Here is a 25,338-nt window from a genome sequence, read left to right on the forward strand (position 1 = left end):
AGAACACTTTATTTACGGTCACTATTGTGACCGGTGGGATTAAAAAAGTAGCATGAAATAAAAATTGACCTTACTTGCTTTACATTCCTGGTCTTCAAATCATTTTAAATGCTACAAGTGAATTTAGGCATCACAACTCTATAATGTACATTATTTACAGTGTTATTAAATTATTAATATGGGCTCTTCCTGCAAATTAAATGAAGTGCCCATATTATGCTCATTTGCAAAGACATCATTTTATTTTTGAGGTCTGCTAAAGTACATTTACATGATATAGGCCTGGTTTCACAGACATGGATTAGATTAAGCCAAGATTAGGCCTTAGTTAAATTAGGATATTTAAGTAGTTTTTTTAAAATGTTTAGAAAAAACATTACTGGTGTGCATCTTGAGAAAAACAATGGCACTGACATTTTTTAAAATATGTCAGTGCAAGTTACTTTGAGTTAAAACTGTTCAAACATGCATTTTATTCTGGGACTAGGCTTAAGCCTTGTCTGTGAAACTGAGAATTAAAGTTCAAAAACACAATATTTTTCTAATACTTTCCATTGCTGCAGCACCTCTTTTCACCCCCTGCCTAAAGGGGTATCAGTATTGGAAATCCATAATTTTTTTTTTTTTTTGCCCTCTCAGTGAAAAACACAGCATCTCCACGACTAGGGGTGCTCATAAATAACTGGTTAACCATTAACCGACAGAAACCATTTTGACAGATTAGCACTATCAGTTAAACCTTTTAAAAAGTAATTAAAGTAATTTTTAAAGTAGATTTTCGAGATATTTTAGAATTTTTGCTGCATGGTTAAAAAATATGCTACACATAAGGGCTTTTCACATTTTAAATAGTTAACCCTGGGTTATTCTAAAGCTCGGGTAAACAGTATCCTGGGTTATCTTGCTTCACGTTTCACACTGCTCATAATTTATCCTGGGTAAACAACTAATCCTGGATATTCGTAAGATGGCGTTTTTACACTGTACATTCCTAAGCCCTGGGTTAACGTTCTTATTTGCATATTTGCGGTGTCAGTGTCATTGATTGGATGAACACAGCATGCACCCTGTTTACATGAAAGCTTTAGCATTGCACATCCTCGTATTGCCGACTGTACTATTGAGTTCATACTGAATGGACATTTCGGACTATAAAAGTAAAAATGAAAGTCTTTTCACTCAAATTGTCGCGTTTTCTGCCAGCATTTGACATTTTTCCTGTCAAACATTGAATTTACTGTTTATATGCAATGCGAGGTGTTTCCGTGATGGTTGTCTGTTGCTAAGCGTCTAGCTGTTACATTCTAACACCGCATGTTTTCACATTGTACAATTTTGGCACCGCAAAAGCGGTGCTAACCCTGCTACGGAGCAGGGTTTCATAACCCTGGGTAAAACTAACTCTTCTTCGAAATTGCAAGTGTGAAACATTCCTTTACCCTATGTTAAAAGCGGTGTTTAGAACGAAGATAACCCGGGGTTAAGCGCAGGGTGAAAAGCCCTATTTAAAATTGCATTTTTGAGAGGTGGTCTCGGTACGCTTTCAAACGAACTCTGGAGCAGTTCGCTTGAGATGTGAAAGCAATCCGACCCAACGGACCAACGAACCAAACGATATCATGATTCATAATGGGAAATGAGTTGTATAAAAAGCAGTAGTGTCTGATTCTGTGAGTGAGCACATTAGTTACCTGTAGTTTAAAACCAAAGAACGCCTCTTCATCTAAAAATGTTGTGTAATTGCGCTTCTCCGTGCAAGAATGCTGTCCCGATAAAGCCTTGATTCCAGCTCTACCTGCATTAGCATTCATATATGGTCTCGACACAGTTAGCCTACTAGACAGTTCTGAGAGATCCAGAGAGAGCGTGTTTGAATTTCCCGCATTATTAATACAAATGTTGTATAGAATTTGGTGAATGACGGCCACATTCGTATAGTGTTTTTATGTGTCTCGAGAGTTACAAATAAAGCCACATAGCTCATTTAGATGGATGACGCTGAGAAAACTGACCAATAAGAGGACAGTTGTACTCGCATGTGACTTGCATAAACACATTTTGGTACGCTTTGAAATGTTGCCTTGTGAAAGTGAACCAAACCAAGAAGAAAATGCAATATAGTAACAAATTTAGTCCCTGTTTCGGAACAAAACAAATGATCCATAGGTATGAAAATGGCCTAAGACATCATTCAAAACTGTAAAGGATTTACTTTTATTTGTGTACACTCACAATAAAAACAAAACGTTGTTTTGTAAAATTAAGAAAACAAACACGATGCCTCTTTCTGCTGTCTCGGTTTACTTTCCGTGAACTTGTTTGTGGAGCGTGTCAAAAAAAGGAACTGAAACTCAGTATATATATATAATTTTATTCTGGTTTTCTCCATTCACAGAAGTGCTGCAGGTGTGTGATATGGCGATTTGTGAATCCTCATGTTCTGTTGTTTATTCTGCTATTTGCACATGTAAAACTAAACTCCTGTAAAACAAATACTTAATTTTAATTCTAATTCTAAATTAATTTAATTCTAATTTATCACATCTTGTTGGTTAACAGTTAATGACCGGTTAACGAATGTCGGTTAACAGTCAGGAAAATAAAATGAAATTAACATTCCTATCCTCGACACAACAAAATCACTTACCCAACTTAATATCAGTCCAACACCACTGTCAAACTGATTAGTAAAACAAAAAAATTACTTCTAGCTGAATGTATCTTTTTTTTTTTTTTTATTCATCTCCATGAACTTCATATATAGATAAATTGATTATTTTAACTTCCTCAGTGAAAGTTTTGTTCCAACTCAAATGCAAATTCGTCAGAGCGTATCAGTTGGTTCGGAGGTGGAATTAGTCAGTTTTCGTCAAAGCTGATTCAACATCTGCCCACGTCACAGATGCAGATTCTTATACCCACAGTATGTCAGTTCAGAGTTATGTGGAGCTCGTTTAACTGTGATTCATAAAACTTGCCTCTTTCACTGATGGCGGCTCGAAGGACGTGCTTGTGCTAACGACTTGATTTTGCATAACGACAGTCTATTTGAATTCACTTTTTTGCTTTGTTTTGTTTACAGCAGCTGCCATGACAGGGGTGGGGGCAGAGGATGACATCCCTCTCTGTGAGAGGAAAACTGTCACTGACTTCTGCTATCTCTTGGACAAGTCCAAACAGCTTTTCAATGGCTTAAGGTCAGTCTCTTCTTGGTGTCTGAGCATTTTGCTGTTTATTTGTGGATTTGTTTGCCTTCCAGATTGCTGTCTGGATCCAATCATGCAGTGACCTTATGTAAACTTACTCTCAGCTCAGTATTTTTCTTTTCTTTCTTTCTTTCTTTCTTTGTTCATTTTGTTTTCATTGTTTGATTTAATTTTCTTTTGTTTGTTAATTTTTACCAGTTGTTTGTTTCTTTTTTTTGTTTTCATATTTTCTTTCTTATTTGTTTGTTTCTTGTTTCTGTTTTTCTGCCTTTCATTTGTTTGTTCTTGCTTTTGTTTGTTTATTGTTTTGCTCATGCATTTGTCATTTCTTTCGTACTGTTGTCTTCATCCCTCCATTCATTTATTTTTGAAAATTTATTTTTCTTGTTTTTTTTTTCTTTTTGTTTGTCCATTTGTTCATTTATTAATCAGTTTTTGAGTATGACCTATTGCTCTGTTTATACTACAGTTTAGGAGTAAATCGAATACCAAAGTCAAGCTAATTTTCTATTCTCGCAATAGCCAGGAATCACGAGACACTGGAATGTCTTATCACAGTTGAGACAACATTATTTAAAAACCAAGTCTGGTCGAGGCAGCCAAATCTTAATTAACCGACAGCAGCTTCAAATGCTTTTTAAATTTATGACAGCATTGAGCACATTGCTTGGGTTATACTCAGACCACAAGACTGATGGGAGCTCCACTGTTAGAAGACAGCGACAAAATCTAAAACCTTTGGATAACATAAAGCTCATATTCCCATCTATGTGAGTTACTGAAATCCTATATGAACAAAAACCGTAAATAGTTCTCGCGTTATATGACTCGAAAGATGATTGTCCAGCACAGCCCAATTCATACAGCTCAGGTTTAATTCCTTGCGAGTTGAGAAAACATAGTTCACCCAAAAATTAAAATTCTGTCATCATTTATTCACCCTCTTGTTGTTCCAAATCAGTATGACTTTATTTCTAATGTGGAATGCAAAGAAGATGTTTCAGTGTTTTTGTTGTTGTTGTTGTTGTTTTGTAATAAAAGTTGTAGTGTTTTTTGAAGCTCGCAGACTTTCAACATGAGGGTGAGTACAGCCCTGGCCAAAAGTATTGGCAGTGACATTTTGTGTTTCAGATTTGCTGCTTTAGTATTTATAATTATTTTTTCACGTTTCTATGGTATACTGGAAAACAATGATAAGCATTTCATAAGTTTTAAAGTCTTTTATTGGCAAAAACATTCAATATTCTTCCGGCGTGTTGTATGTCATCTTCTGGGCCAAATCCTGACTAATGGTGATCCATTCTTTACTTATTAGTGCTTGGAGTTTATCACAATCTGTGCTAGTCCACTCGCCTTTTGAGGACTGACCACAGGTTCTCTATGGGATTAAGATCCGGGGATTTGCCGGGCCATGGATCAAAATTTTCAATGTAATGATCTCCGAGCCACTTCATTATCTCTCTTGCCTTGTGACATGGTGCTGCATCATGCTGGAAAATGCACGGATCATCACCAAATTGCTCCTGGGTTATTGGGAGAATTTGCTTTTGCAGGACGTTTTGATACCATTCTTTATTCATAGCAATGTTTTGGGGCAGAATTGTGAGAGAGCCCACTCCCTTGGATGAAAAGCAACCCCACACATGGCTGGTCTCAGGATGCTTCACTGTTAGTATGACACAGGACTAGCGTTCACCTTTTCTTCTCCAGACACTTGATTTTCCAGATGTTCCAAACAGTTGGAAGGGGGCTTCTTCAAAGAAAATAACTCTCCACCAGTCTTTTGCTGTCCAATCCTTGTGCTTCCTGCAGAATTTCAGTCTATCCTTGATGTTTTTCTTGGAGAAAAGTGGCTTCTTTGCTGCCCTTCTTGACACCAGGCCATTGTCCAAAAGTGTTTGCCTCACTGTACATGCAGATTGACTCACACCCACCTGCTGTCAATGTTAAGCAAGCTCTACACTGGTGGTGACACTATTTAGTAGTTGATTCTTCAGGAGGAGACGGTCCTCCTGGCGCTTGTGGGACACTCTGGGACGTCCTGAAGCCTTCTTCATTGCAGTTGAACCTCTCTCCTTGAAGTTCTTGATGATCCAGTAAATGGTTCTTTTTAGGTGTGATATTCTTTGCAGCAATTGCCTTGCATGTGATGGCATTTTGATGCAAAGCGATGATGGCTCCATGTCTTTCTTTGGAGGTAACCATTGCTAACACAAGAACACAATTATTGGAAACACTTCTCTCATTTTATATCATTCAGCCTGCTCTTATAATCCAATCAGAATGATAGAGTCATTTCTCCTGACTTGTACTTGTTCACACTTTCACATGTGCAGATGATATGATTAGTAAAATTATGTTAGCTGGTCATTTAGTGCCAGGGTCAAAAAAAAAGTGAAATTTGGGTTTTTGTGTTAGTTCATTTTTTGGCAAATGAAGCTTTTTTCTAATTATTTAAAATAGTTCAGCTCACTCTGCACAATAATCTAGAAACAATATGGATTAACACCACAACAACTGAAGCAGCAAACTTTACGAAACATAAAATTTGTCACTGCCAATACTTTTGGCCACAGCTGTAAATGAAGACAGGGTTTTCATTTTTGGGTGAACTCCCTTTAGGAAGTCAGTGCAGTTTTTAGAAAATGGGTGTCACTCTCATTTATAGCTGAACTGTGTGTGAAGGTAACCATATTTAGCACTCTAAAACAAGGCTGACGACCGTATATTTGACATGTATGAACGTAGTATATTTTGTGGGTGTGGTTGATTTTCTCTATCTATTCATAAGCAGGTTCTAGTGTCTTATCTGTGCTGTGCTTTATGTATGTGTTGATGTTTGCCTGTTCATCCGTAGGGAACTGAGAGCCCTTTATATTTTCCAGTGTCTGGGTGAAGTGAGCTCAGTTTTACATCTGAATGAATCTTCAGCGCTCCTCTTCCACCCCCTCATATCTGCCAGCGTTTGTCTCTGCATTACACACTCCCTTAAAAAAATGAATCACGTCACTCCGTGTTTATCACCATTTCTCAGTGGCCAGTAGGTTGCGTTTGAGTTAATCAGTCATTTTTAGCTAAGACTATTTATAGGACAAGTATGTCAGTAGCTGTGGGCTCTATCTCCCTCTCTTTTAGCCTTCTCTCTCCCCCCCCAATCTTTTTTTCTCTCTTTCCTTCTTGTCTTCACAATCTGTATTCCTTCCCTCCTTCTTCTCTCTGTATCCAGGCCCTGTCCTTATGTACCGGATGTGTGTTTGTTACATTTATATTGCATAACTGACTGAGACTGCTATAGTCCAGGAGGTTGGTTCAGAGAGTAGGCCACATGTTCTGACATTCATATATTCTTGGGGTAGGTTTTTTGCGCATCAATGAAAATTCATAGGACAGAGTTTGGTATGATACCTGCAGATCAGTATATTACATATCTTTTTTTTTTTTTTTATATTAAATACTAGATATTTCTTGTCATGTTTAATATTACAGTGTTCTTGTAGTGTAAACACTTTGCTATTCGTTTACCTTTAACTGTTATATAATGCTGTCAAATATTATTAAATCCTTTAAAACCAAGTCCACTTTTACAACCCGAATTCCGAAAATGTTGGGATGTTTTTTAAATTTGAATAAAATAAAAACAAAAAGACTTTCAAATCACATGAGCCAATATTTTATTCACAATAGAACATAGATAACATAACAAATGTTTAAAGGGAGACATTTTAAACTTTTATCCACTAAATGAGCTCATTTCAAATTTGATGCCTGCTACAGGTCTCAAAAAAGTTGGCACAGGGGCAACAAATGGCTGAAAAAGCAAGAAATTTTGACAATATTTAGCTGGGAGAACATCTAGCAACTAATTAAGTTAATTGATATCAGGTCTGTAACATGATTAGCTATAAAAGGGATGTCTTAGAGAGGCAGAGTCTCTCAGAAGTAAAGATGGGCAGTGGCTCTGCAATCTGTGAAAGAGTGCGTAAAAAGATTGTGGGATACTTTAAAAACCATGTTCCTCAAATCCGTCAAATTGCAAAGGCTTTGCAAATCTCATCATCTACAGTGCATAACATCATCAAAAGATTCAGAGAAACTGGAGAAATCTCTATGCATAAGGGACAAGGCCGAAGACCTTTATTGGATGTCCGTGGTCTTCGGTAAACACAATCCGCTGTGCCATCTGCAGATGCCAGCTAAAGCTCTATCATGCAAAAAGGAAGCCATATGTGAACATGGTCCAGAAGTGCCGTCATGTCCTGTGGGCCAAGGCTCATTTAAAATGGACTGTTTCAAAGTGGAAAAGTGTTCTATGGTCAGACAAGTCCAAATTTGACATTCTTGTTGGAAATCATGGACGCCGTGTCCTCCGGGCTAAATAGGAGGGAGACTTTCTAGCGTGTTATCAGCATTCAGTTCAAAAGCCAGCATCTCTGATGGTATGGGGGTGCATAAGTGCATTCAGTATGGACAGCTTGCATGTTTTGGAAGGCACTATGAATGCTGAAAGGTATATAAAGGTTTCAGAGAAACATATGCTCCCTTCCAGATGACGTCTATTTCAGGGAAGGCCTTGTGTATTTCAGCAGGACAATGCAAAACCACATACTGCAGCTATTACAACAGCATGGTTTCGTCGTAGAAGAGTCCAGGTGCTGAATTGGCCTGCCTGCAGTCCAGATCTTTCACCTAAAGAGTACATTTGGCGCATTATTAAACGAAAAATACATCAAAGATGACCACAAATTCTTCAGCAGCTGGAAACCTATATCAGGCAAGAATGGGACCAAATTCTAGTCTTTTAGTTTTCATTTTATTCAAATTTAAAAAAACATCCAAACATTTCCGGAATTCGGGTTGTAGTTTATTTGACAAAAAACATAAGTATTATAGTTTTATTACTGTGTTTGTGCTACAGACATGAATTAAACCTCAAATTTTGTGGCACGATGCAGAGAGGTGTGCTATTACTTTTCTAAATGACTTTCTAATTTTTAGCATGTGGACAAAAAACAAATCCTGTATACTTACATTGAAGGAGGGACCCAAGTCGATATCTTGGGAAAACAATATTTTTATGAGACTTTAAGTTTACTTTTTAGTATTTCCTGCTATTTTTGTCTATTGTTAGTCAGAAGCAGGTAGTGTTTATACTTTGGTGGGAGGTGACAGTCACTCTTTTCTCTTTGGGATATTTTTATTTAGTGTACTGCATTGCCAAACAGAACCAACTAATACTATAAGAACAAAAATGATTCCACTCACTTTTTTCAGAAGATGTCAGCATTAGAATTGTAGCATCTTAGTTCTTAATTTGCTTGTTATTTCTGGATGAAGGATTTCATATGATGCTCAGTACCAATAAACATGTTTATGCATTTATGTTTCTTACCTTAATAATAACTTGTCTACTACAAATACAGGACTAGATGCTTGTTATAAGGCCACGCCCCCATGCCCTGTTTCTCTATACTAATTAGGCTGTCTAACCAGTAGCGGCCTACTTCTGCATTTGATGCTTAGCAACACCCTGAAGAGTTCAGTAATGAAACAGCTATTATTAATTGGTCTCATTTCCTAATACTTTCAGTACTTGATAGCTCTCACTATCTTTTACCTCTTTAGTAACTCTTTATTAAACAAGCTTGACTCAATAAAGAGACATTTAAAGTGGCTTTGATATTTTCGTATTCATATTCATCAACGTGCAACACAGTTTAAAAAAAGTCACATAAATATACTATTTTTTTGAAACTATGCGAAAAATATGAATATATTGAATATTTAATACACCCTTTCCACAAAAATAAGCAGCACAACTGTTTTCAACATGAATAATAATAATAAGAAATCTGTCTTGAGCACCAAATCATGATATCAGAATGATTTTAAGGATCATCTGACATTGAAGACTGAAAATTCAGCTTTACCATTAGAGTAATAAATTATATTTCAACACATTACAATAATAATAATAAAAAAAAAAAACTTGTATTTTTGATCAAAATGCAGCCTTGGTGAGCATAGACTTCTATCAAAAACATAATTTTTTTACAGGTGTTTGATGGGGTTGAGGCCAGGGCTCTGTGCAGGCCAGTCAAGTTCTTTCACACCAAACTCATCCAACCATGTCTTTATGGACATTTCTTTGTGCACTGAAGCACAGTCATCCTGGAATAGAAAAGGGCCTTCCCCAAACTGTTCCCACAAAGTTGGAAGCATAGCATTGTCCAAAATGGCATTATGATTTCCCTTCAATGAAAGTAAGGGGCCTAGCCCAACCCCTGAAAAACAGCCCCATACTATTATTCTTCCTCCACCAAACTTCACAGTTGGCACAATGCAGTCAGGCAGGTAACGTTCTCCTGGCATCTGCCAAACCCAGACTCATCCATCAGACTGACAAACAGAGAAGCATGATTTGTCACTCCACAGAAGTGACACCACTCCATCCGGCCATGGAAATCCATTCCATGAAGCTCCCGCTGCACAGTTTTTGTGCTGATATTAATGCCAGTGAAAGTATGGAACTCTTCAGCTATGAAATCAGCAGAGCGTTGGCAACTTTTATGCACGATGTGCCTCAGCACTAGGGTTGGGAACCGCAAACCGGTTCTTATCCGGAACCGGTAGTGTTTTTTGAAAAGAACTGGAACCGTGCAAGATTTCTAAGTTTCGGTTCTGAAAACGGTTCTGGTGTGATGGGTGGGCGAAGTGAGGGGAGCGTATCCTTTAATAGAGACATCTCACATCATGAATATTATAGCAATGAATGCACTGAAAAGCCCTCGTGCTACTCATATACGTCAGATTACAATGCAGAGAGAGAGAGAGAGAGAGGTGCCCAAAGCTGCACGATTAATCTTTAAAAGATCACGTTCTCGATTTTATCACCCACATGATCTAATTCCTAAATGACAACGATTTGTATATTAAACATTTGAACAAAATAAAATCGCGACATTCAAATCTGCGTTTGCGCTGCCGTTGATCTAAAGAGAGTTGTCATGTGTAGATATAAACAGCTTCACAAACAATCTTTTCAAACGCACAGTATCATTATTTCTGTGTGACAAATAGGCCTATTCCAATTATGGTATACAAAAACTTATTATTCAGATAGAAACGCTGATGTTTATGTATAATAAATTACCTTCTGGAAGTAACTGGACTTCAAATAACGACTGTATCGATTGCATTGTTACGCCACTAGGTGGCAACAAATTTACTGTTAAAAATGTGTCTATCACTGAATCATTCTTTCAGAAACAAGTCTTTATGAATCCAACTCACAAAAATATTGTTTCACCTGTCTGAATCTTACATGTGTGTTCAAGCATCTTATCTAATTTGAGGTAACACGTTTTAATAAGGTTCATTTATGAACTAACCATGAGCAATACATTTGTTACTGTATTTGTTAATCTTTGTTAATGTTAGTTAATAAAAATACAGCCGTTCATAGTTTGTTCATGTTACTTCACAGTGCATTAACTAATGTTAACAAATACAACTCTTGATTTTAATAATGTATTAGTAAATGTTGAAATTAACATTAACAAAGATTAATAAATGCTGTAGAAATGCAGTTCATTATTAGTTCATGTTAATGTAGTTAACTAATGTTAACTAATGAACCTTATTGTAAAGTGTTAGTGAATTTGTTGAGATTAACAGTCATTTTACAAGAATAATAAACACAAAAAGGACTGTTTGAGTCGAGTATTGTGCATTTTTCCCTTACTATTTTTTTATTAGTCGTTTAATTATTTTAATGGAACCAGAAACCAGAACCGGAATCGTTAGGCAGAACCGGAATCGGAACCGGAACCGGAAATTTCTCACGATTCCCAACCCTACTCAGCACACAGTGACCCAGCTCCGTGACTTAATGTGGTCTTCCGCTTCGTAGCTGCGGACAACTGTAAGTAGTATTATTGGAAAGTGGAAGCGTTTTGGAAAGTGGAAACATTTAGGAACCACGCTTCCACTTTCCAATAATACTACTTACAGTTGACTGTGGATAAATATTTAGCAGGGATGAAATTTCACTAACTGACTTATTTTCAAATTTAAAATGGAAAATCTGCACTAACTTGTCCTCTTAATGAATTATTAAAGGGATAGTTCTCCCAAAAATGAAAATTATACCATAATTTAGCCATCTTAGGTGTATATGACTTTCTTATTTCAGCCAAACACAATCAGAGTTATATTAAAAAAATATCCTGGCTCTTCCAAGCTTCATATTGGGAGTGAATGGTACCATTTTTTTTTAAGCCCCCAAAAGCACATCCATCCATCATAAAAGTAATCCATATGGCTCCAGGGGGTTAATAAATGTCTTATGAAGCGAAGTGTTTTTGTAAGAAAAATATCTATAATTACAACTTTATAAACTTTATAATCGCTAGCTTCCAGTAACCACCATCTGCGCGTTATGAGAGAGTCGATTTCTGGCGTATGACGTAGGCGTAGCATAAGCTTAGGTGAGAGTAGACGCCTCTCACTGTTCAAATAAATAGGGCTGGGCAACAAACTCAAGCTCCTCCGACATTTCTCTTGAAAAAAATCTCTAATTCGTGACTGGAGTTTTGTTTTGCTCTATCCTCTACACTTCCACTTTCGTCAATGCGTCATACGCCAGGTCAAAGTTCACTCGACTCTCGTACGGAAGCCAGTGATTCTATTTCATATGGATATAAATATGGATATTTTTCTTACAAAAATGCATTGCTTTGCTTCAGAAGGCCTTTATTAACCCCCTGGAGCCATATGGATTATATTTATGATGGATGGATGCATTTTTTTTGGGCTTCAAAAAATTGTACCATTCACTCCCATTATAAAGCTTGGAAGAGCCAGGATATTTTAAATATAACTCTGATTGTGTATGGCTGAAAGAAGAAAGACATATACACCTAGGATGGCTTGAGGGCGAGTACATTATGGAATCATTTTCATTTTTGAGTGAACTGTCCCTTAAATTTCTTCATTATGTAACAAAGCACATATAGATCAATCAAACATTTCGGCAATCAGCTTTCTTCAATGAACCACACAATATTACTTTCTCCAAGAATCTTTAAAAGAGTGTGAGTCCAATGATTACCAGGTAGAGACTGTCATCAACTAAATAACTTATATATATACAAAAGTTTGTAAATGCAGACTGCATGGCTAGGTGCTTGATTTTATATACCTGTAGCAATGGGTCTGATTGAACCTGAATTCAATAATTATAAGGTATGTCCCAATACTTTCCATATAGTGTAGCTATGTCCAATTTAAAAAAAAAAAAAGTATAGAAAATTCAAAATCTATACATTTTCACACACACACACATACATATATATATATATATATATATATATAATATATACAGTATCTCACAAAAGTGAGTACACCCCTCACATTTCAGCAACCATTTTATTATATATTCTCAAGGGACAATACTATAGAAATGAAAATTGGATATACTTTAGAGTAGACAATGTGCTGCTTGTATAGTAGTACAGATTTACTGTCCTCTAAAAATAACTTAACATACAGCCTTTATTGTCTAAATAACTGGCAACAAAAGTGAGTACACCCTAAGTGAACATGTCAAAGCTGTATCCAAAGTGTCAATATTTTGTGTGAGCACCATTGTTATCTAGCACTGCCTTAATCCTCCTGGGCATGGAATTCACCAGAGCTGCACAGGTTGTTGCTGGGATCCTCTTCCACTTCTCCATAATGACATCACGGAGCTGCTGGATGTTAGACACATGGCGCTTCTCCACCTTCCGCTTGAGGATGCCTCACAGGTGCTCAATAGGGTTCAGGTCTGGAAACATACTTGGCCACTCCATCACCTTCACCTTCAGCTTTCTCAGCAAGGCAGTTGTCATCTTGGCGGTGTGTTTAGGGTCGTTGTCATGTTGGAAAACTGCTGTTTGACCCAGTTTCTGAAGGGAAGGGCATCATGTTCTGCTTCAGAATGTCAAAGTACATGTTGGAATCCATGTTCCCCTCAATGAAGGGCAGCTCCCCAGTACCAGCAGCACTCATGCAGCCCCAGAGCTTGATGCTACCACCACCATGCTTGACTGTAGGCAAGACACAGTTTTCTTGGTACTCCTCACCAGGGCGTTGCCACATATGCTGGACACCATCTGAGCCAAACAAGTTTATCTTAGTCTCATCAGACCACAGGGCATGGTTCCAGTAATTCATGCTCTTGGACAGGTTGTCTTCAGCAAACTGTTTGCAGGCTTTCTTGTGAGCCAGCTTCAGAAGAAGCTTCCTTCTGGGATGACAGCCTTGTTGCAGTGTGCGGCGTATGGTCTGAGCACTAACAAGCTGACCTTCCGCTTCTGCAACCTCTAAAGCAATGCTGGCAGCACTCATGCGTCTGTTTTTTGAAGCCAGCTTCTGCACCTGACGCACAGCACAAGGACTCAAATACTTTGATCGACCCTTGCGAGGCCTGTTCCGAGTGGAACCCGTCTTGGAAAACCTCCGTATGACCCTGGTCACTGTACTGTAACTCAGTTATAGGGTGTTACCGATCTTCTTATAGCCTAGGCCATCTTTGTGGAGAGCAACAATTCTAATTCTCAAATCCTCAGAGAGTTCTTTGCCATGAGGTGCCATGTTGAACATCCAGTGATCAGTATGAGAGAATTGTACTCAAAGCACCAAATTTGAACTGCTCTAATACAAGATACACAAATTTGTATGGTCCTGTCAAGCAGACAAAAACATGAACATGATGAATAGGACATGTGGCTTTGCATGGTTAAACAACGTTCAGCTGTTATCACTTAGGGTGTACTCACTTTTGTTGCCAGTTATTTTGACAAAAAGGCTGTATATTGAGTTATTTTCAGAGGACAGTAAATCTATACTGCTATACAAGCAGCACATTGACTACTCTAAAATATATCCATGTTTTATTTCTATAGTATTGTCCCTTGAGAAGATATACTAAAATGGTTGCTGAAATGTGAGGGGTGTACTCACTTTTGTGAGATATATATATATATATATATATATATATATAAAATATTTAGAAATATATTATATATATTTTTAATAAAAAATAAATATAAATACCAATATAATGCTCCTTTAGTGTTAGTAGACTTTCTTTTGTTTGGTTAAACTAACATTTTGGGAGTGTCAGTTCTAGAATATATTTCAGAATAATGGAATCATCAACACATTGGACTTCAGCCATACTGTACAGATGTAATATTTCTCTGTTACTCAACTACACCACATCTGACCCCATCTGCACACATACACCATCCTATCTCCCTCCTTTCTCCCTCCTTTCTCCTCCTTCCCTAATTTACAGGTCTGTCCCTGGCTGTGCTCTGCCAGTGAATCTGTCTTGTGGGTATTAATGCTGTCAGTGAGGATGGGAAATTAATGGTGCGTGTAGTGAAATTAAAGCCCTGCCTAATGACTGCACCTATCTCCTTCCTGACCTTGTCTCTTGCAGCCCACAAGGGCAACCGGGTGAACCATAAATCTTAAATCCATCTCTATAACCTTTACAGCATGTGTGAATGCACATTGTGAATGAAAGCTGTGGAAATAAAATACAGTGCTGGGTTGCATCGAGTCTGCATGAATGAAAGGGGGCGTGTCTGTGTGCTGGTGTTTAATTGCATTGCATGATGTGTGTGTGTGTGTGTGTGTGTGTGTTTTTTATGTCTCATGGACATGATTTATTTTTTGACATTCATTTTTGTCCCCTTGCCTTTCCCTGAATGATCCGTTACAGGTTCATAAAAGAAGCATCATCTACTGTAATCATGTGTGAGCATGTGTAAATGAGGGCTTTTGCATTTACCTGCTGCATTCGCAACCTCCCTTCCTTCCCCAGTCCCTGCTTCTGTTGTCATAGCAACCCTCTGATGATAACAATAGGGCCTAGAGGTGTTTTGGGAGGGTTCAGGGGGAAAAGGACGAGAAAGGAATAAAGAGAAAAAGAGCGAGTAGAGGCGGAGGAGGCAAAAGAGCTACTTCTCCAGCTGATTGCCATAGCTCGTCAAATTCCTTCACATCATCTGCGCTATGACTCACCACAGCCCTGCCCAAACACTCTAACCCACTCACACTTTCTGACTCTCTCTGATTGCTCCGTTTTTGCTCTCCCCCACCACCAATGTCTTGTCATCATTGTCATGATGATGTTAATTAAGTGCATGACAACCATGACCACTTGTATATTTGGAAGGCTCATCTGCTGTTGTCCAAAATGATGTCTTGCAATAAGAGTGTCAAAGCAGAGGTGCAGAAATGCCTTATATAATGATATGTGGGTATCGAGGTCGTAGGTTTGGTTTGAATACAACCTTGATTATTATAGTGAACCGGTGATTAAAGCAATGAGTCACAGTACTTTGAAAATATTTATAAAGCAAATTCCATTGCATAGAAGTCTGGTAATAAAGGGAAAATAACATATCCCTAGTCTAATTTTCTATATACAGTTGTACATTTAAAGGGATAGTTCACAAAAAAACAAAGAGAAAATTCTGTCATCATTTACTCACCCTCATGTCATTCCAAACCTGTATGACTATTTTTTTTTTTCTGTGGAATATAAAGATATTTTGAGAAATGTTTTTTTTTATTTTTTATATACAATGGAAGTCGATGGTCATCAAAACTGTTTGGTCACTAACATTCTTCAAAATATCTTCTTTTGTGTTCTGCAGAAGAATCTATTATCTGTATTGTGGAAGTCTCTATTTGACTTGTTTGCTAAACTTTTTTTATTTTTATTTTATTTTTTTTAAGCAAATTAATTGTGATGAGTTTTTCTAGTGTTATGGACACCTTTTTTATATTTGCTTCAGTTTTTGTAATTATGGTTATTAACAACTTTGACGAGGTCCTTCAATATCAGTTCTTTCTTTAAATTGAAAGTATCTATTTTTGAAATCCATGTTGATTTTATGTGAATGACACATCCATCCATGTCTTTTTTTTGACCTCATAATTATCAACTACACTGCCTGGCCAAAAAAAAAAAGTCGCTGTTTGGATTTAAATAGGAAAATTCTTAAGAGTCTATGACTGGACCATTATTGCAGTGACTATTATGTTTCTAACATGTTATATGTTTGGCAACATTTCTTCTAACCCTAATTGGTGGAGTGTGTAGCTTTTCATTTCGGAAGCAACCATGTAGGAAGACACATCATGCTCATATTCCAGGATGACCATGTCAAGATTCATCAGGCTCAAATTGTGAAAGGGAAGGAGCATGAAGAATCTTTTTCACACATGAATTGGCACCTCTGAATCCAGACCTTGACATTGTCAATACAAGATCTTGACCAAAAATTGGTGCACTTCTTGATGAAAATAAATGGTGATGTGAGGTACCCTCAGCTTCTTTACCAAGGCAGTGGTCGTCTTGGAGGTGTGTTTGGGGTCGTTATCATGTTGGAATACTGCCCGGTCTCCGAAGGGTGGGGATCATGCTCTGCTTCAGTATGTCACAGTACATGTTGACATTAATGGTTCCCTCAATGAACTATAGCTCCCCAGTGCCGGCAGCACTCATGCAGCCCCAGACCATGACACTCCCACCACCATGCTTGACTGTAGGCAAGACACACTTGTCTTTGTACTCCTCACCTGGTTGCCACCACACACGCTTGACACCATCTGTACCAAATAAGTTTATCTTGGTCTCATTAGACCACCGGACATGGTTCCAGTAATCCATGTCCTTAGTCTTCTTGTCTTCAGCAAACTGTTTGCGGGCTTTCTTGTGCATCATCTTTAGAAGAGGCTTCCTTCTGGGACGACAGCCATGCAGACCAATTTGATGCAGTGTGTGGTGGTCTGAGCACTGACAGGCTGACCCCCCACCCCCTCAACTTCTGCAACAATGCTGGCAGCACTCATACGTCTATTTCCCAAACACAACTTCTGGATATGACGCTGAGCACGTGCACTCAACTTCTTTGGTCGACCATGGCGAGGCCTGTTCTGAGTGGAACCTGTCCTGTTAAACCGCTGTGTGGTCTTGGCCACCGTGCTGCAGCTCAGTTTCAGGGTCTTGGCAATCTTCTTATAGCCTATGCCATCTTTATGTAGAGCAACAATTCTTTTTTTCAGATCCTCCGAGAGTTCTTTGCCATGAGGTGCCATGTTGAACTTCCAGTGACCGGTTTAACACACCTGCTCCCCATTCACACCTGAGACCTTGTAACACTAACGAGTCACATGACACCTGGGAGAGAAAATGGCTAAATGGGCCCAATTTGGACATTTTTACTTACTTTTGTGGCCAGTGTTTTAGACATTAATGGCTATGTGTTGAGTTATTTTGAGGGGACAGCAAATTTACACTGTTATACAAGCTGTACACTCACTACTTTACATTGTAGCAAAGTGCTATTTCTTCAGTGTTGTCACATGAAAAGATATAATAAAATATTTACAAAAATGTGAGGGGTGTACTCACTTCTGTGAGATACTGTATAACCGTAATTGAACTAAACTATACCTGTGCTATCTCCATGCAGCATATATTCACAGTTTCTGACATTATAGTGCGTCCTGACTGACTCCTTGCACTGGAGAATGAGCTCTTGAAGCTCCGCCCTCTTAGGCCAAGCACAGCAGCTCATTTGCATTTAAAGGGCACACACTGAAACGGCGCGTTTTTGCTCAACCCCAAAAAGTGGCAATTTTAACATGCTATAAAAAATTATCTGTAGGGTATTTTGAGCTAGAACTTCACATACACACTCAGAGACTTATTTTACATCTTGTAAAATGGGGCATAATAGGTCCCCTTTAAATCCAAACAGCGACTTTTTTTTTTTGGTCGGGCAGTGTATAATGTTGTAAATCAAAATGTGTTAAACTTCGCCAATCATTTACTATGCTTAAACCCTGCCTTTTTCTTATAATCAACTGTAAATGGATGTACACCTGTCAATTCCAAATATCGACTGTAAACACAAGCATTTAAAAATTGGTTTGTTTTGATTTTGTTTATGATTTAATGGCTTAAATTCCTAAACCTGTTAAATTGTTGTTTGAGTACCAATAAATGAGGAGAATTAAGTAAATTTGGCTGTGTTTCTCTTGTTTGTTCTCTCACACTCCTGCAGGGATCTGCCTCAATATGGACACAAGCAGTGGCAGTCCTATTTTGGCCGAACATTTGACGTATACACCAAGCTGTGGAAGTTTCAGCAGCAGCACAGGTCAGCCCTCTAGATAGATCTATTTTTGAAACTGAAAGGTCTGTTTTTACCAAAAGCTTAAAAATAAAGCAGTTTTTTTGTCTTAGAACTACATAAGACTGAAAATTTAACATGCATGATCAAACTTCCCTCTGATAGTTCCTCTGCACCAATGATGTCAACATTAATGACAGATGATTCTTGATGATTCTTATTTGGGTTTATGTTACTGGAGAATAGACAAGTCCTGGACAACCGGTATGGTCTCAAGAGGTGGCAGATAGGTGAAGTGGCCTCGAAAATTGGCCAGCTGTACTACCATTACTAGTAAGGAACATTTTAACACAACTACTTATTCAGCTTATTTCAAAGTGTGCTTCAAGAATTGTTTTGCACATTATTTTTGTATTCTTCAGCCTCCGTACATCAGAAACAAGCTACCTAAATGAAGCCTTTTCTTTCTATTCGGCCATACGCCAGCGATCATATTACCACCAAGTCAACAAAGAAGACAGGTGAAAAGAAGCTACAATGAACTGTAATGAACAAAGTTGATGTTTACTTGATTTTTATTTATTATGTTCTGGAAAGTTCTTTGAAGTAATATACTTATGAGCAAGTAAAGCAGTAAAGATCGTTAATTTCTGTCTTATATGGTATTCTCTTCAGTTCATTGATCTTGTCCCATCTCCTTTCCACAGGCCTGAGCTGGTTGTAAAAAAGCTGAGGTATTATGCTCGGTTTATCGTTGTTTGTCTGTTGCTCAACAAGATGGACCTGGTTAAAGTGCTAGTTAAGGTAAGTCAAGGATGGCAGACCAAATGGACCAATTACACATTTTTAGTTCATGGCTCACTATAGGTATTCAGTCGAACAGAGGTTCTTGCCAAAGGATCAGTCAGCATGGACAGTCTGTTGGCTAGTTATGCAGCTGGAATTAATACAAAATTCATGCCTCATCAATTTTGGCACTGTTTAAGTAAAATGACACACTGTCAGCCATTACTCATATACTCATAATTATAGAAATGAATGTTTTTTTTTTTTTTTTTTTTTAATTTATATTTGGTTTTACAAAGGACTAATAAATATACTGGCAACAATTCACTGTTCGTAAGAAGAAAAACACAGTATGGTCTATATCAGTGTGTCTGAGACCATCTGTGGTGTCTTTCTGCAGGAGCTGTCTGAGGAGATTGAGGACTACACCCAGCGCTTCAACACAGAGGACCAGTTAGAGTGGAACCTGGTGCTGCAAGAAGTTGCTGCTTTTGTGGAGGTAAGAATTTTTTTTTAAGAAGTCTATAATGTGCATAAAGTGTCATTAGTATTGCACAATTAAAGTTAACATGAAATGCTATTCACAACCCCCTTTCATAATATAAAAAATATTGTGTACATCAACAGAAAAGTCATTGAGAAATTATAATTTGTAAAGAAAGAATATGAAGCATTTTTTGGAATAATATACACCAAATCATTCACAGTCAGACCAATACTAGTCAAAAGTTTGGGGGTAATTTATTTGATCATAAATACAGTATCAACAGTATTATTGTAAAATATTATTACCGTTTATAATAACCTGCTTTCTGTTTTTATATATTTTAAAATGAAATTTATTCCTGTAATGGCAAAGCTATTACTCCAGTCTTCAGAAATCATTCTAATATGCTGATTTGCTGCTCACGAAACATTCTTATTATTGTCAATGTTGAAAACAGTTGTGCTGGATAATATTATAATATTTTTTTAAACTTAATGAAAAGTAGTGTATAGTAAATCAGTTTAATTTTTATTTCATGTTGAAATTTATCAAATGTGCTCTCTAAAAAACAATATCTCAGATGTTTTAGTACCTCTTCTTACATGACTTACTATTACAAATGTCTGATGTAGTTCACTCTGTAAGACTGTTTATGACAAATATTCATATTTTCTTTACCTTTGTGCCTTACTCATCAACTATTTTTCTACCTACACAGGCAGATCCTCTTATGATCCTAAATGATGACAATGCCGTGGTGGTCATATCCAATCGGTTGCAGGAGGGAGGTGTGCCCCCTCTTGAACAGGGCATGGTGGTTGGCCAGCTCACCTTGGCAGATGCACTCATCATTGGCAACTGTAACAATCAGGTGGGAGTACTGAACAAGTTACATAATATGTCAAATTCAAGCAGTGCTTTCTTATGTAAATGATTAGACACTTCAAACTTGTTGTGTAGGTTACAACTATTGGTTTTTGCAATGGTTGAATTTCTCCTGGTTTGCAGGTGAAGTTTAGCGAGCTGACCATCGATATGTTTCGTATGCTTCAAGCGCTTGAGAGGGAACCAGTGAACCTGGCCACACAAAGCTCCAAACCAGGGACACTTGTAAGAGAAGACTCTTACACTCTCCCTGTCACTCTCTATGTTGAGTGTTTCTGAGTATTTTCACCCTTCCTCCCTCGCTATTTCAGTACTTCACCTTTTTCAGTGTCCCTCTCACTGTTCTTTCTCACTCCACCTGCTCTCGGTGTCTCTCTATTCCTCTCTCACTCATTTATCTCTCTCATTATAGGAGCCCAATGAAAAGCCTGCCAAGAGAGAGAACCCTCATAAATATCTCCTCTACAAACCAACCTTCAGCCAGCTCTACACTTTCCTGTCTGCCTCCTTCAAGGTTTGTCTGATGTCATTGCAGTTTTTAGCACCTGTCAATTTATTGTCCATCCATCCTGTCATTTACGTCCTGTTCTGACTCTATATTTGCGTAGACCTTGTAGCAGTGACATTTCAATCATAGCGATTAAGCTTAAATCAAATGTGATATATATGCTATGCCAGTGGACTCTTAAATGACAAAAAGGTACTTTTAGCAAATATAAACTACTGTTCAAAAGTCCCTGACCATTGAGGTCAGTATGTTTTTTAATTTTTAAGAAATTAAGTTTTATTTAGAAAAGTGACACCTTTCACATTGTTTTAAAAAAATATCTATCTCAAATAAATGCTGTTCGTTGAACTCTGTTTATTTAAAAATCCAGAAAAAAGTATGATTTCCGCAAAAAAATATTAAGCAGCACAACTGTCTTCTATATTGATAATAATAGGAAATGTTTTTTGAGCACCGAATCACCATATTAGAATGATTTCTGAAGGGTCATGTGACACTGAAGACTGGAGTGATGACACTGATGACTGCTGAAAATTCAGCTTTGCATCACAGAAATTCCATTTTAAAATATATCAAAATAGACGGCAGTTATTTTGAATTGTAATAATATTTCACAATATTATTGTATTTTGATAAAATAAATTGAGTCTTAAATTAAGCATAAAAAAGCTTCTTTCAAAAACATTAAACTTACACTACTGTTCAAAAGTTTAATAGTTTATTTAAAATTTACAGTCTTTCTCTTCTGCAAAAACACACCAAATATATCTTGCACTACACAAATTTATGCCCAATCTCCCCCTAAAACTTAAAACACATAGCTAGACTACAGCCTATTGGCTTTTTAAAAAACGAGAAACCCTTTAATACTCCTCACCTAAACCTGTTTCAATAGGAAACACATTAACATGGCTCGTTATATGCTTTTATGGGGCCTTTAAAGTTTTTGGATCTCATTATAACAGTCAAGGGCAAAGATACATAAAAAATTAAACAATTGTACAGGTATTTCCTGTATAATTGCATTATGGTTATTGTCTATCATGTGCGCTACTTTCTGTTCAGTTTTCTAGAGTAACACCTCATGTGTGAGTGTGTGTGTGTGTGTGGCAGCATGGCATGCTACAGGGGTGTTAGCGTGTTACTATCTGCTCTGCCTGTTGCTCTGCTTTAGCGTAGCACTTCAAGAGTGTGAGGAAAACCCACACGCACATGACTGAGATCCTTGCACGCTTTTGCTGTATAGCAGTTCATTTTTAACTCTCAGACACTCCTATTTTTAGGCCTTTTTTTCATCTTGCTTCATATTTTGTTTAGATACATGATGACAAATAAGGCTCTTGCATGTGCTTCTTTAACAATTTCCTGTCTTTAGCTGTTTGTGTGTGTGTGTATCCCTATGTGCAAAGATTGCATCAGAATTCTTAAATGTTATATTTTGAAATGTATTATTAGTCTTAAGGGCAGTACTGAGAGACTCTTGCTGTGCAGCACTTAGTGTGCCACTGAACTTAATAATTAAGCTTGCTATGACACTGCTTTACCATTTGTAGTATTGTAAGTGTTCTGATTTAATTAGCCAATTTAAAGGATTAATTTTTTTTGTTATAGTCATTGAAAGTTTTCTTTTCTTTCACTGATTCTTTCATTGCTAGGAGCTGCCAGCCAATAGTGTCCTGCTGGTGTATCTCTCTGCCACTGGAGTTTTCCCAACTGGACGCTCAGAGTGTGAAGGTATGCCGAGGTGTTTTTGCACACTGTTGTTCTGCCTGACATCACTGGATGATATGGAATATTGTTCTCTTAATATTTACATAAGTACTAACTAGATATAAGCACTCTTGTAACGCTGTTCAGTCAATCACATTAGAGGAAGACTTGAGTAATGTCATGTATGATTTGTCTCACAAACATTCTGTCATGTTCAAAACAAATCTGCATTAACACAGATTCAAATCACTTACCAGCCTTTTCTGTGCACAATAATATCTAATCTTGTAAATCATGAACATGCTAAGTGGGAATCCTACTTTTCTTACTTTTTTTTTAAAGGAAATTTCACCCACAGAAATGATATACACTAGTGTTCCAAAGTATGGTATCATACGATTTTGTTTTATGTTTTTGTAAGACGTCTCTTATCTTCACCGTAATGCATTTATTTGATCAAAAATGCATTAAAAAACAGTCTTCAGAAATCATTCTAATATGCTGATTTGGTGCTCAAGAAACATTTATTATTATCAATGTTGAAAACTTGAGCTGCTTAATATTTTTGTGGAAATTCTTTGATTTTTAATTATCAAAAGAACAGCATTTATTTGAAATGGAAACATTTTTTGTAACATTATAAATGTCTTTACTGTCAGTTTTAATTTACACAAATTAATGCATCCTTGCTGAATACAAAAGTTGATCCACCCGGAAAAGTTGTCCCACTTGCAAAAAGAATCATGATGCAACATTTCGATGCATACGGGAAGGAGTAAAATCTGTCCCATCATTATTACACATCACATTTAACATTTATTTACAGGACCTTATGACTTTGGAGGTGTCCTTACCAACACTAACCGAGATGTGGTCAACGGTGAGATGGTGCAGAAGAGAAATCAGGCACAAAAAGAGATGCACTGGTGAGCCTTCATTGACATCCATTCTGTGCTAGCCTACTGTACATAGAAACCAAAATGTGCTTACTACACGTTTGAGACATTGAGGTGTTATTTTAACACGCATGCATGCACAAATGTTTGTTTTTCAGCCTCCACCCAGGAGATCTTTTCCCCTTCACCCGGAAACCTCTGTTTATCATTGTCGACTCATCCAACAGCACAGCTTATAAGGTGAGACATAAACTCTCCGTCTCTCTTTCTTTGTCACACGGCACATGCTCACATTTGTTCCATCATTGCAGCATTCTGTGACATCATGAGGCCATTTATTATTCAAGAGCAGCCATGTGGTTACTCTATAAATAAGAAAATCTGACTTCTTGACTAGAATAAACATAAGTAGTAAGATACTTTGAATAGGGATTTAAGACAGCTCTGTTGTAGTTTTTTTTTCTTTTTACTCATAGATTGATTTGACCACCCTTTGTTTCAGTTTTTCCTTCTCAACTGATTTTCTTTAGTTGGCTGCTTTGTTCAGTAATGGAGCGCCCCCTAGTGTACATTTATAACACATTCACCTTTTCATTAACAGAGTCATTTATTGTTAAAAATTAAATAGACTTTTTCATGTCTGACTTCTTCCTGTCTTTTCACAGAATTTCTCCAATCTTTTCGGCCAACCACTTGTATGCCTGCTTTCTCCGACAGTATATCCGAAGAGCATGCAAGGTCTCCTTTTTTTGTTGTTTTGACAATGTGTTGGGAGAAAAGAAAATTTCCTTAGCTTTTTCCCCTTGAAGTAAGATTGTCTGTTATTATATTGATTGTCTATTGTATTTTTATACTGTTGTTTTCTTGCTCATAGACCAGTCTCAGCGTGGGAGTCTGTTTACTCTCTTTCTCTACAACCCCCTCATGGGCTTCCTGTCTGTCTGTGGACTGAGCAGCATGCGCTATGGATTGTGGGAAAAGGCCCAGGAACTCCTGCGGAAGTTTTTCCATGACATTGGCCAGATGATCACGAGTTCCCGAGTTATAGGTAATGCCAATATGTGCCGTTATCCCTGGTATTTTTTTTTTTTTTTTTATGCTTTCATTTATTTTTATACATCAGTGACAGGTTGGACCAATGGACAGATACTGTATATATTTCATACTTTTTCTGTTGTCTGTCTTCCAGATCAGGCCTATCTGCAATTTTATGGCGATGAGTTTCTGCGTCTGCTCATGATTCGTTTCGTGTTCTGCTGCACCACGCTCCGATTACACAAGCTCTTTCGGGTGAGACTGAATTGAATTAATATTATATATGTTACTATAATAAACACAATTTGATTCATAATAATTAGTGAAAAAATATTTGTCTCATTTGTCAATACTTGTCATAATTGTCTCATGAACTTGATATTAAAGCAACAAATATTTTTAAGAACTAGTCTAATCATTTTAAAACATTTTGGGTATATTAGTCATGTGTAAATATGCAGTACAGTTCACATAAATAAATACTAAATATACTTTTAAATATGCAGCTAGTATTGCAGCTAATCTTTAAACTTCTTCTTGAAACAGACTGGTTACATTTATTAATGGGCTACTATTCTCAGTGTGAATCCAGTGTTTCTTGAAAGCTTGCCTTTAGGAAATTGAC

The 25,338-nt window shown here is 37.3% G+C and overlaps 1 protein-coding gene across 5 annotated transcripts in view; it reads left to right on the top strand.

Moving 5' to 3' along the window:
• The window catches only part of scai (suppressor of cancer cell invasion), a 37,734-nt gene that overhangs the window by 8,321 nt on the left and 4,075 nt on the right, over window positions 1-25,338 (top strand). For 2 of the 5 annotated variants that reach the window (XM_051893272.1, XM_051893273.1), the window contains exons 2-16: window positions 3,086-3,197; window positions 18,338-18,433; window positions 18,653-18,739; window positions 18,829-18,927; window positions 19,114-19,210; window positions 19,593-19,691; window positions 20,398-20,550; window positions 20,688-20,828; window positions 20,977-21,078; window positions 22,728-22,806; window positions 23,609-23,708; window positions 23,837-23,918; window positions 24,344-24,416; window positions 24,553-24,726; window positions 24,868-24,968. In XM_051893272.1, the coding sequence (XP_051749232.1) occupies window positions 3,091-3,197; window positions 18,338-18,433; window positions 18,653-18,739; window positions 18,829-18,927; window positions 19,114-19,210; window positions 19,593-19,691; window positions 20,398-20,550; window positions 20,688-20,828; window positions 20,977-21,078; window positions 22,728-22,806; window positions 23,609-23,708; window positions 23,837-23,918; window positions 24,344-24,416; window positions 24,553-24,726; window positions 24,868-24,968 (1,590 nt within the window). In that variant the 5' untranslated portion in view covers window positions 3,086-3,090. Of the gene's footprint in view, window positions 1-3,082; window positions 3,198-18,337; window positions 18,434-18,652; window positions 18,740-18,828; window positions 18,928-19,113; window positions 19,211-19,592; window positions 19,692-20,397; window positions 20,551-20,687; window positions 20,829-20,976; window positions 21,079-22,727; window positions 22,807-23,608; window positions 23,709-23,836; window positions 23,919-24,343; window positions 24,417-24,552; window positions 24,727-24,867; window positions 24,969-25,338 lie in introns of all 5 variants that reach the window. The other 3 variants (XM_051893270.1, XM_051893271.1, XM_051893274.1) reach the window with 2 other exon arrangements.

Source organism: Ctenopharyngodon idella, chromosome 5, assembly GCF_019924925.1.
Source record: "Ctenopharyngodon idella isolate HZGC_01 chromosome 5, HZGC01, whole genome shotgun sequence".
Lineage (NCBI taxonomy): Eukaryota > Metazoa > Chordata > Actinopteri > Cypriniformes > Xenocyprididae > Ctenopharyngodon > Ctenopharyngodon idella.